This window comes from Strigops habroptila, chromosome 11, assembly GCF_004027225.2.
Source record: "Strigops habroptila isolate Jane chromosome 11, bStrHab1.2.pri, whole genome shotgun sequence".
In the NCBI taxonomy this organism is placed as follows: Eukaryota; Metazoa; Chordata; class Aves; order Psittaciformes; family Psittacidae; genus Strigops; species Strigops habroptila.
Genome location: NC_046360.1, coordinates 14718791 through 14730969, shown reverse-complemented (window position 1 = coordinate 14730969; position 12179 = coordinate 14718791). Strand labels below are relative to the sequence as shown.

Sequence of the window (12179 nt, the reverse complement as noted above, 5' to 3'; positions counted from 1 at the left end):
ATGGCACAGATAAATCTAACTTCTGTAGGAGCTAGCTGTGATTCACAATGTGTATCTTCCCACTTCATTCTTCACAGTATGAGGATTGAATGGTGGCAGTATCACAGATGATCATAGAATCATGAAATGGTTTGGGTTGGAAGGGACCTTAAAGCTCCTCCAGTTCCAACCCCTGCCACGGACAGGGACACCTTCCACTAGAGCAGGTTGCTCCAAGCCCCTGTGTCCAACCTGGCCTTGAACACTGCCAGGGATGGGGCAGCCACAGCTTCTCTGGGCACCCTGTGCCAGCGCCTCAGCACCCTCACAGGGAAGAGCTTCTGCCTCAGAGCTCATCTCAGTCTCCCCTCTGGCAGGTTAAAGCCATTCCCCTTGGCCTGTCCCTACAGGCCCTTGTCCAAAGCCCCTCTCCACGTTTCCTGGAGCCCCTTTAGGCCCTGGAGCTGCTCTAAGGTCTCCCCTTCAGGAGCCTTCTCTTCTCCAGGCTGCCCCAGCCCAGCTCTCTCAGCCTGGCTCCAGAGCAGAGCTGCTCCAGCCCTCGCAGCAGCTCCGGGGCCTCCTCTGGCCTCGCTCCAGCAGCTCCACGTCCCTCTTGTGCTGTTGCCCCAGAGCTGGATCAGGACTGCAGGGGGGGTCTCCCCAGAGCACAGCAGAGGGACAGGATCCCCTCCCTGACCTGCTGCTCACGCTCTGGGGGTGCAGCCCAGCATACAGGATGTTTAGGCATCTGAACCTAACCCCTAACTTCTATAGGTACAGCCTCTGATCCCACATGCTCTGCTACTTCATCCAGTGCCATTACCCTTTGGGACTGTGGTGCTCTTCAATCCCTTTGGCAGCACATCTTCAGCCCTGCTCTTTGGTATATCCAGCCTCTACCCTCAACAACACAGGATTTCAGCAGAAAAAATATCATATGCAGTCAGAAATGAAAGGTCATTTCCATGATGCATCCAGGCAGGGAATGGAGACAATACATGTGACTTTTCCGAACTTCTGGTGTTCATCTTTTCCACCTAAATCATGATCCCTTAATGTGATTTTTGGACTTAATATTGTGAGGATATTTTTAAGGGAAGAAGGTAAAAGCAGGTTATATCACGTGCAACTCTTAGAATCCATCCTCACACATCTCCAGAGGGGTTTGAATGCTGATTCTTCAGCAGCGCTTTGGGCTGAGCTACACTACTCATTATGTGAGCTGAGTGCAGCACAAACCTGAACCAGGGCAGCTCCATCCATTCACGGGCACGTGCCAAAGCAGCTCCCGGCTCCATCCCTGCCAGGGGCTCTCCAGTGCTCCCAGCATTTTGGCAGCAGCATTGATTTAGCCTAACAACATTTGGGCAGGGCTATATCGCTGGTGGTTTGCCAGCATTTCCCTCAGCAACATCAGGGAGAGAAAGGAAAAGGTGATAGTTAACAGTGTATATTTCAGCCAATTTGAATATGAATTTAATAATAAAAAGCCCCGCTCTCTTCTGTAGCCAGAGGGGTTTCCTCATGCTGAATTTCAAAGGCTTGCTGCAAGCCATGGAGGCATGAAAGCATTTCAAAGAAAAGGTCACAAGAAACCTTCATAGGGGCAAATATCAAGAGATTTAAATAGTGGAGTCATTAGGTCCCTGTATAACAATAACACTAATATGAATTATTATAGGCTAGTGATGCCCTGCGAGGCCAGGGAATGAGGAAAAGACAAGCCCTTTTGTAACAGAGGAACGTGAGAAAGCTGCATGGAGTCAGACAAGGGACCATTTGGGCTGGTCCAACACAGTGGTCAGAAGCAGATGCTGATGGAAAGGCGAAGCTAAATGGTGTGAACATTGCCCTGGCATATTTCCCAGGCCCCAGGCAAACAGTGGCCCAGGACCTGCCTGCAGCAGAATGTCCCTGTCTCTATGACAGACTATGAATCCTTCTCTCCACTCTTGCAGGTTTTCTCCAAGCCCTAAGTCGCTGTATGGAAGCTGCTCCTGACACTTTTGCTGTACTTCTCAGCATCTTTTCCAGGTCCTTTTCATGGTAGAGGTGGGAGGATGATGCACGGGATGCAACTGCAGCATGGACTCATGCAGAGAGGTTCAGATGTCCTGCTCTGTCCCTTACAGCTCCTGCACTGTGTGTCGTTGAGCATCAACGACAAGGCTGAGCTTTTCAGAGAGCCCTCCACAAAGTCCCAAGATCACTTTGCTGAGTAGCAATAGCTCATTTTATTTGTTTAGGTAAGGCTCTGGGCTGTTTGCCAGTGTACATTACTTTGTATTTATAAATGCTGAATTGCATCTGCCATCTAGTCTGTGGTTATGAATTTTACCGCGAAACCCCTCGCTGCAACAAATCATGTGCCCAAATATCCACTTCCCTTCAAGCAGAAATATTATCACAGTTCACAGTTGTGCCCAAGTCTTAAAATGTAAGCTGGTTGTAAGCAGTGACATCTTCCTGATCCAGCAGCCAAGCTGCAGCAGCTGTTCACAGAAACAAGGTCTAGGGAATCCCTACCTATCCGCACAGGCTAAAGATGCTCCTTAAAATGGTTTACATAAAAAGAGGAATAAACTTTTCTTGAATCTTTGATATGAAGTTATTAGGCATTAAAAGGCTGACCTAGTTATCACTGTTTCTTATGGATAGGCATAGGAAAACCCTATGGGTGTCCTAGGCCATGCTTCAGCGAGTGCTCTTGCCAGCTCTGTGCTCTGCCACCTCACCTAGTGGGACTAAGACTCTAGCAATTCTATCAGCAGAGGCAGAATTTTCAGCTGTTCTCTGATAAGATGTAATAAATCTGCATGTTTTCCATCTGTCCTGTTTCCAACTATCTTTTGCATATCTGGAAAGGAAAAGCTTGTGACCTTTTAAAGGGAAAAACTTACCATCTTAAAGGAAAAACATGGACTATTCCTGTAGAAAAGGCCAACCCAAACTAGTCTGTGAATCTATGATTCTATGATTTATATCACACCCAACTGCAGCTGCCAGAGGAGCACAGGTCTCCTGGAGGAGCTGAGTCAACTCTGCCAGCACTCCTGGTGGCACCTCACACCCTCAGATGGTATTAGCCGCCTGTTTTTAGGCAGCTGGGATTTGACACTGGAACAAGGTGGAGGTGTTTTGATGTGAGCTGAGACCCGGAGCTCCAGCCCATGAGTTGAAACTGACCCAGTCACCTGAGCCTGGAGAGTGCCCCAGAACAGACACGGAGCTGCAGTCAGCTCGCTTGCTGCAGTGTCACCTCAGAGTGTTCTCCTCAGGAGGGGTGCCTGACACCCACCATCCAGCTGCAGAGATGCCACAAGACCTGCATTCAGCAGCCCCAAAGCTTTCTGCTGCAGCTGGATACCAGGCATCTGCCTGAGGATGCTTGCACAGTGGGCACTGCGAGCTGAAACCTACTCTGGTCATACCTGCGCTGGGTCCTTAGTTCCCCAGAGCTGTAACACTGGTTGCTTCTCCCATGTGCTTGTGTGGTGACAGAGCATCACTCCTTTCCTCCTCACCCTTAGAGCCATTCCAGCTGCACCATCATGAACTGTCCTTCCTCTCTGCAGCAGAAGGAGGGAGGAGGCAGCAGAAGGGAGAGAATCTCCGGCCTGGGGTGTTACTAATCCAAACCAATTCTCCTTTCTCATTCGCCTCTCAATTCTCCTTCAACTTGAAATGCATAGAAGTGCTGCCCTCTTCCTTTTGGCACACACAGGCTCACCCACATAGACCCACCTTTGGTCACAGGATAAAGCAGCAGACACTGAAACTGCTTTGCAGAGTGTCTTCCAAAGCCATGTGCTGAATTTCAAACAACACCAGTTCAGAACAGGGAATTAAGCAGTTTGAGTGTCTCTGTACTATAAACAAAGGCAGAATGCTGTGTGCATCAGCAAAATGCCTTGTATTGTAAAGTGCTCCCTTTATGTCCAGCCAGGAGAGAATTCAAATTATTATTGACCCTCCACTGTAGGAAAGGCACATTATAATATCTCCAAATCAATCAAGACAAGTGCAGAGCAGCAGAGAAAGGCCACGGCTCTGCAAACTGCAGAAAATTGCATTTTGTTTTGGCCTCTTACAAAGTTTGCAAAGCATCTATTAGAGGCCCCAAGAGCCTTTTCTTTCTAATTGCCATGTTTGACAATGTGATCACACAGGGGACCAGTGGAAAGACAGATAATGGACCCACTTTAATTGCTTCCCAGTTCCATGAGTCATAACACTTCTGAGATGGCAAAGGGGAAGTGCAGCAGTTTGACTGAAGGAGGTTTCTGGCTTTTAAGAAAGCTCTGGAGGAACAAATGCTAAACTCAAAGCCAAAGTCTTGGAGGGACTGAAGGTTCCAGGTACGGGATTTTCTTTCATCTTTTGCTTTTGACTGGAACTGTGCAGCTAAGGTTTAATCATGTTCTGGAAGGGGTGGGATGGCTTCTTGTCTAGCAGAGGAGGGAATGGGTGTCACGCCAAGACCCGTCTTCTCAGGGATGGGCACTGAGGTTGGGTCCTGTAGGCGGCGGAGGATCTGGCATCAGTCAGCAGCAGTGGTGGTGGAGAACACTGTGTATGCAGAGCTCTGGGTGGATCCGTCTGGCAGGTCGATGGAAGGATGCTGTAGCTCCCCGCTGGGAGGTGGGTTGGCATGTATTTTCTGGGAGTATTTTTCCTGGAAAGAGAAGGAGTCTGCAGCCAGAGCTGAAGCAGGAAAACAAGTGACGGCATTTGCCTCTGCCAACCAGACTGTGGAGGGGAGTGGGCGCTTTCTGCACAGGTCCTCTGCATTCTCATCATCCGCCCTCAAACCAGGGCTTTGTCCTCTTCACTCGGGGCAGCACCCTGATGCTGGGAGCCCTCAGCATCATGCCATATCTGGCCAGTTTTAAGCTATCTCTGTGCGATCTTTACCTGACCACCCTCTCAAGGTCTTCATCCTTTCCCTCTGCTTTGTGCAAGGGGAATAAACTGCAGCATGGTGTACAGCACATTGTACAGGCCCTAGGCACAGCCAGGATGTGCCCCAGCCTCCCTGGGGATGGACTGGTTTGCCTGGGTGCTGCCTTCACCTCAGCTGGATGAGCCCTGTGACCTGGTGGTTGTAAAGGAGGAAAGGAGGATGGAAAGGAAGATGTCATCAAAAAGGAGGAGGAACAAGAGGAGGTGAGGAGGACGACAGAAGAAGGTGGAGCACATGGTTTTGTACCTGGGTGCCCAGTTCATGCGTGTTCGGGTTTCTGGTTGTACACACATGTACAATACAGTCGCCAGATCAGTGCTCCAGCTCCTTCCACTGCGTTATGGCCTCAGCTTCGTGCTAGAGCAGAAGACTCAGTGAAGTGATGCTCCACACCATGCTGCAGCATAAAGGGGCTTGGGTCTGTGGTTTGCATTGTGGCATCTGGCTGGAATGGCTTTAACCTGCCAGAGGGGAGATTGAGATGAGCTCTGAGGCAGAAGCTCTTCCCTGTGAGGGTGCTGAGGCGCTGGCACAGGGTGCCCAGAGAAGCTGTGGCTGCCCCATCCCTGGCAGTGTTCAAGGCCAGGTTGGACACAGGGGCTTGGAGCAACCTGCTCTAGTGGAAGGTGTCCCTGTCCGTGGCAGGGGGTTGGAGCTGGATGAGCCCAAACCATTCTATGGTTCTATGATTCTATGATTCTATGACATTGGGACCCAAAACAGGTGCCTGTTTCCAACTGATGGGCTCCAGCCCCAGGAGCACAGGGCAATGGTACCATTGGCCTGTCTCAACCTTGCAAGGCTTGGTCTAGGGCAAGAGAACCTGAAAATATGGGCGTCTATTCCAGGCAGACAGGAATAAGCTCTGCTGTGTTGCAAACCATCCTAAAACTGTGTCTGTGTTAACATGGCTTGATACCAGGTCTTAGCAACCTTTCTGTCCCAGGACCCTGCTTTGTGCTCATCCCTGTCCTAAAGTGGTCACTTGGCACCTGGCTTGGGAAGAAGGGGTCACCTTGCCTTCCCAAGGCTGTCTGTGGACTGCACCCATTACTGCATGTGATTGAGGTCCTGAGCTGGCTGGGGACCCTCTGACAACTGCTGGGTGCTGAGCTTTTTTATGGATCAGTCAGGACATGCTTGAGCTGCATGGCAGGAAACTAACTGGAAAGAGGCTTTGCGGGATGATTGACAGTAACTGTCTCTGGTGGAAGGAGCTAATCTGAGCAGCTCATGAACACCAGGTCCCTAATTAAAGCACACAGGCCAGCCCTGCCTGTAATTAATTTCCCTGTGCTGCTCGGCTGGCAGCTGGCTATCAGCGCCACTGACTCACAGCTCCCGGCAGCCTCAGAGACAACGGCAGCAGGAGAAGAAAATCCATGGCTCAGAATGGAGCAGGATTTGCCCCTTCCCTTCTGCTCCTCTGTCCTGAGGAGGTGCTGTAGCACGCCTCGAGCTCTGCACGCATTCAGGAGCTGGGGCAGGACCCCGCTCTGTCCATAGGAAAGGGCTGGTGATGCACAGTCAGGGCACAGTGATGAAGTGATGCAGAGGATGGAGGGGCATGGCTGTTAGGAGGGGATGGTACAGGGCAGGGTAGTATCCATATGCACAGCCTGTTCTCCATCAACTGCTTCGTGTTCTCTCTTCCTCTCCCTGTGTATACATATAATCATTATGCACTTGCCTACCCTGGCTGGTGCTGGAACACGAGTGTTGTCGTCATGATTCCTCTCGCATAGGAATGGTTCTTTGCATTCACTCCACTACGAGCATGTCACATAGATATAAGGCATATAGGATGTATCTGGGTTGTAGGCTGTAGCCCCTGCAGTATGGCCAGGGCAGGGAGGATCAGCTGGGAAAAGCCATGGGGCCTGCAGTGGTGTCTGCATTCCGGGTGCTGTTCTGCTGGAGCGGGTGGCATTGCATAGCTAGGTGAATCCACCTAGCCATCCAGGCCACCCTGGCCCCCATCATCTGAATCATGACACTGAAGAAAGAGGCTGCAGAAGTCCTATTTCTCTGGTTACAGGTTTTCATTATCAGCTGGAGAGGAATCGTGCAGGACAGAGGGTTGCCAGCGTTGTTTTGATTTCCCAGGAGGCTCCTCTTGGTGTGACATGTCTCCAGCAGGGAATTTCAGTTGTCTCGTGTTACTTTGCTCCATACAATGGGACGTGATATGTCAAAACATGACATGCCAGCCAGAATGTGTCATAATACTGCACTCAACACACTGCCTTCCAGGGTTGCTCAGCAGCTAATAATATCAGGCTCAAATTATCTCTGTGTGCTGAGCTGTTATTTTTAATCCCATGTGGACTATGATATATAGAAGTCTCCCGCTTATATTGGACTGTTGGATCACCACAGATTTATTAGCTGCACACAGTGAATTATTTTGACTAGAATGAAACTCAGGCCTGGGATCCCGTATTTGCAGAAAAGCGACTTTCCCTCCTTGGCTTCTCCAGTACTTTTTGTTATTGCTTCAGTAAACAGTTTGGTGAGATTTCCATATGATTTAATCCTTTATCGTTGGGGTTTGAAGTTGCAGCTTCAGTGCAGAGATGGTGTGGTTTCATTAGCAATGCAATCGCCTTTTAGGCTTTTCTGTGAGATGCAGGATACGGCCCCGCGAGAGCCCATGTGCTGCACTGTGCCCACGTGGCTGAATGTGATCGGACTCTCCAGTCTCCCCAGTTTACCCCATTCTGCATCATTGTCCTTTTCCACTCGCCTTTTTGAACTCTGCTCTTTTACCTGAAGGTGTAACAAGGCACCAACATGCCTGAACAGTATTCTCAGTATTTCAAGGAAGAAAACAACCTGCCACAGGAGCGAAGAGGGGAAGCTGCTGTGGTCCCTGGGCTGGAGGAACGTGCTCTTTTTGCCAGAGATGCTGTGATGAGATGGAAAGGAGACACACGTGTCCCTGCTCACATGTGGTGTTTCACAAATGGAGCCTCCTGCTGCTACTGTTGCCGCCCATTCGTTTTAGCTCCTGTCTGCGGTTTAGAGAAAGCAATCTAATTACTTGCTGCTAATTGCTGGTAAAGCACTGCTGAAGCTGCTTTTCTTCCCACCTTCCCCACCATGGGTAGGAAACTACAGGTCCCTGTGCAGGTGTCTCAGCTGGAGGTTCCTTCCAGGTCCCCTTTCAGAAGATGATGCTGCACGGCCCCTGCCCATCTCTGTCCCTTCTCCAGGCCCTTTCACAGCAACCCAGATGGGGCTGGTGAATGTGGTGAATCAAAATACTTCCTTGTGATTCCTGTGCAGCCCTGCTCCCGGGGAAGCAGGTGATCATCACCATGGAAAATGTTCCTCTCCGGGGCTCTTCAACCCCAGTGAGCTGTCTGCATGCTTGGGGCACATGGAATCTACTTCTGCCTTGCAAGCTTTGAGGAATCCCCAATGAAACATTGCACGTTATTTCCTCCAACAACAGCGCTGCCCTCTGTGGAAAAACATGTTTTCTCCTCTTCCTCAGTGGCTGCACAGATTCAAAGGAGAAAAAAGAGGAGAGAGGAAGGGAAGGAAGAATATGTGGCATAAACATTTGACCAAGAGGAGGAAAGGATTGCTCTTGTCCCCGAGACTTCTACGGGCAGGTTGACCTGTAAGCTATTCTGGGAACCTGTCACAGTTCTTTCTTGCAGGAAGCCCAGATCAGTCCTGAATTGTTCCCAGAATGTTGCAAAAGCCACATTTCCATCTTACATTTTCAATGATCTGGAAAAGGAAGGAGCTGGTGGCGCTGCTGGAATGGGATGCAGAGTTGCTTAGTGCAACCCTATGGCTGCAGGCATCAGCCACAGCTGGGCAGATGCTTCCCCATAAGCCGAACTGTGCTAAATGTGCCTGTGGCAGAGATAAATATCCCCCTTGAAGACAGCTCCTTTGCTCAGAGGTAAGCTCTTTGGAATAGGCCATATGCTAGATGTGCATCCAGGACCCACGATGCAAATACATAAGGATGATGGCTCTTTTTCGCCACCAAAATCAGAGGCCTGAGTGAAAGAGTGCAAGGCTGAGGAGGTCCTCAGACTTTGCCACTACAAGTGTGTATCGATTTTATCTCTTGTGTTGAGTGGTAGAGCATTTTTAACTCTGCATTTTAATTGTTTGGCTCCCCTGGCATATGTTGTTTGTGGTTAGTGGCAATGCACTTAGAAGGGTGATTTTCAGGCTCATCTATTAGTTGCAAAGAAAAGTGTTCTCCCATAACCCTGGTTAATTTGCATACTATTTTTGTTATCCTTTAGGAAGCAAACTGCTGATTTTGGTGCTTTGCTTGAACATCCAGACAGAAGTGGAGTCTTGCCCCGGGGCGTGTGTGTGCTACAGTGAACCGAAGATTACAATAAGTTGTCAGCAGCAGGGACTGACAGCAATCCCCACGGAGATACCCATCCAGAGCCAGCGCATCTTCTTGCACAACAACAAGATAACCCTTGTGAGATCCACCAGCTTCACCTCCTGCCGCAACATGACGATTCTCTGGATCCACTCCAACAACATCAGCCTCATTGAGCCTGGAGCCTTCTATGGGCTCAACAAACTGGAGGAGTTGGATCTCAGCGACAACACGAACCTGAAATCTATCAACCCTGTCACTTTCCGGGGTCTTGTTCACCTCCACACCTTACACCTGGATCGCTGTGGGCTCCTGGAGCTCTCCACAGGGCTTTTTAGAGGGTTGTTCTCCTTGCAATATCTCTACCTTCAGGATAATAAACTTCAAAATCTGCTGGATGACACCTTCATCGATCTTGCAAACCTCACCTACCTGTTTTTGCACGGTAACAAAATCAAGAGCCTGTCAGAGAACGTCTTTCGAGGGCTAATCAACCTCGACCGGCTGCTCCTGCACCAGAACAGGGTCAGCCTGGTTCACCGCCGGTCTTTTCATGACCTTGGGAAAGTGATGACCTTGTATCTGTTTAACAACAACCTGACCGTGCTGACGGGGGAAACCATGGCTCCCCTGGTGTCCCTCCAGTACCTGCGCTTGAACGGCAACCAGTGGATCTGCGACTGCCAGGCTCGGTCCCTCTGGAATTGGTTTAAGCAGTTTAAAGGATCATCTTCGGAGCTCGAGTGCCACCTTCCCCCCCGCTTGGCAGGGAGAGACCTCAAGAGACTGCAGAGCGCTGACCTGGAAGGATGCATCGTCGACTCCTACAACCAGATACGAACAAGTGTTTTTAGCACTAAGACCAGATCTGGTAAACTGCCAACTGGGGTCCCCCCTCTCGGTTCCCACGACGGCTCCTCCAAGTGCTGCCATCCAGAAACAGATAAGTCTTTTATTTATGAAGCTAAAGGCAAAGCAGGTCCTTCTTCCCACAGCAGCCGGCCATCCTCCAACAACCCTCTCAAGGATAAGGAGAACATGTCCAAAACCAAGTACGTTGAGACGGACCCTTCCAAAAATGGCAGCAACAAGCAGATAAACGATTCCCCCTTTGGGACCTTCCCCAGCATTGTAGATCCTCCATTGACCAAGTTGAGACCAGAGTTTCTAGAGCCTATTGAACCTTCCACAATCCCAACCAAAAAGAGGCAGGGCTGCTCTAAAAAGAACAGATCAAAGGCCCAGTGCCGCCTCACCCAGCCAGGAAACAGCTCCACGTTACAGCTCAGCCTAAGCCTTTTGATCCCCCCCTTGGTGTGGAGCTTACTGTTATTCTGCTAAAACTAACTCTTTTCCTGGGTTGATGACACTTTAATACTAGACTTCTGCTGACCTCCGTAAATGTTGCAGACAAAAGCAGAACTACCATCCACCCTGAGAGAGCTTTGTTACACAAAACTTAACTGGATGCCTTTATAACAAAAACCACAAAACAAAAACAAAAGACAAACACCAAGATGTACATAATTTATTTCTCCTCAAACCTGTGAATTATACCTTTGGTCTTTGGAACTGCACTTGCCCAAAAGCAGCTTTTGCTACAGCAGATGGTAAAGAAATATGGTTTATTTACAGGAAAAAAAAAAAAAAAAGTGTAAGAAATGCTCTGAAAAGAATGTCTAAAATCTGTTTGTAACTTGACATCTCACTGAACAATACTGCAGGTTCCCATTTGCAGAGGTAATGAATTTGATGCTGTTTTAATCCTATGTTTATGAATATTGCAGTTTTTCCGTATTCATTCCATCACGCCATGTTTACGGGCAGCATTTGTTAAAGAATGCTGCCTTTTCCTCCACAAGATTGCAGTATATATAGATATGCATTTTATTTTACTTGTGTACAAGTATACAAAAAAAAAATATAAAATAAAGATTTCTTTTTCCTAAATGGTTGTCATCTGCAAGGGGTGAAGTTCTCTAACCTGCTACAGAGCTGGAACAGTCACACGATGTTGAGTAATCCGTGATCTGAAGGCAGGTTGAGCATTTAACATGACAGTAATAGCACATACTCAGCATGGTTATACAGCCTTTAACTGAAGCCAGCAAAGGGTTTCCTTGCTTGAAACATGCCCTGCTAATGCTCCTGTTCCCCTTTGAACTGTCCCACACGGTCGTCCAACATCATTCATATTTCAGGATGCTCAGAATAGCAGGAGATATTAGCCCAGCCCCTTGGAGCTGAGGGCTCCAGGCTGCAGGTAGAGGGATGTTAATAAGCAATCCCAACAAGTCGGGCAGGGCTATTTTTCATCTGATATGCACAGATAACTAGACTCAGCTCTGTGATTAATGAAGCAGAAGGTAGTTCCAGATCGGAGCAGCACTTCAGGCTTTGTATTTATGAAATAAGGTGTATCTTCCCAAACATGCAGCTCCTGGTCTGTAGATTTTCTGCTGTGCTCCCCTCTTCAGGAAGACTATTGAGGTTTTGGGGTTGGTGCATGCAAGACCAGCCTGTCACATGAAGGTGGCACGTAATGGAGGTTAGAGAAAAGCAAGAGCAGTATCATGGTCCTAAGGTCCTGAGAACATGTGCTAGAGAACTATGTGTGCAAGTCAAGGCTGAGGGGCTCCAGGGTGCCCTGGCCACCCTGGAGATTCACAGCACTGGCACTCAGCTTTACAGAATAACCACAAGTGGAAGAGGGGGGCACCATCTCCAAGCCAGGAGTGAAGGACAGTAGCAGGGCCATGGCTTAGTACCAGCCTTCCTCTAGGCTTGATGGTTGATGAGAAGGGAACAGTGACCATGGGAAGAAGCAGAGGAGGATGCTTGTTGGATGGCTCATGCCCCAGAGAGACTGTG

General features: G+C 49.1%; 1 protein-coding gene across 1 annotated transcript in view; it reads left to right on the top strand.

Moving 5' to 3' along the window:
• Positions 1 to 11258, top strand: part of RTN4R (reticulon 4 receptor) — a 76907-nt gene extending 65649 nt beyond the window's left edge. The window contains exon 2 of the mRNA XM_030501910.1: positions 9217 to 11258. Within this exon, the coding sequence (XP_030357770.1) occupies positions 9217 to 10649 (1433 nt within the window). The 3' untranslated portion in view covers positions 10650 to 11258. The remainder of the gene's footprint in view (positions 1 to 9216) is intronic.
• The last annotated feature ends 921 nt before the right edge of the window (positions 11259 to 12179 follow it).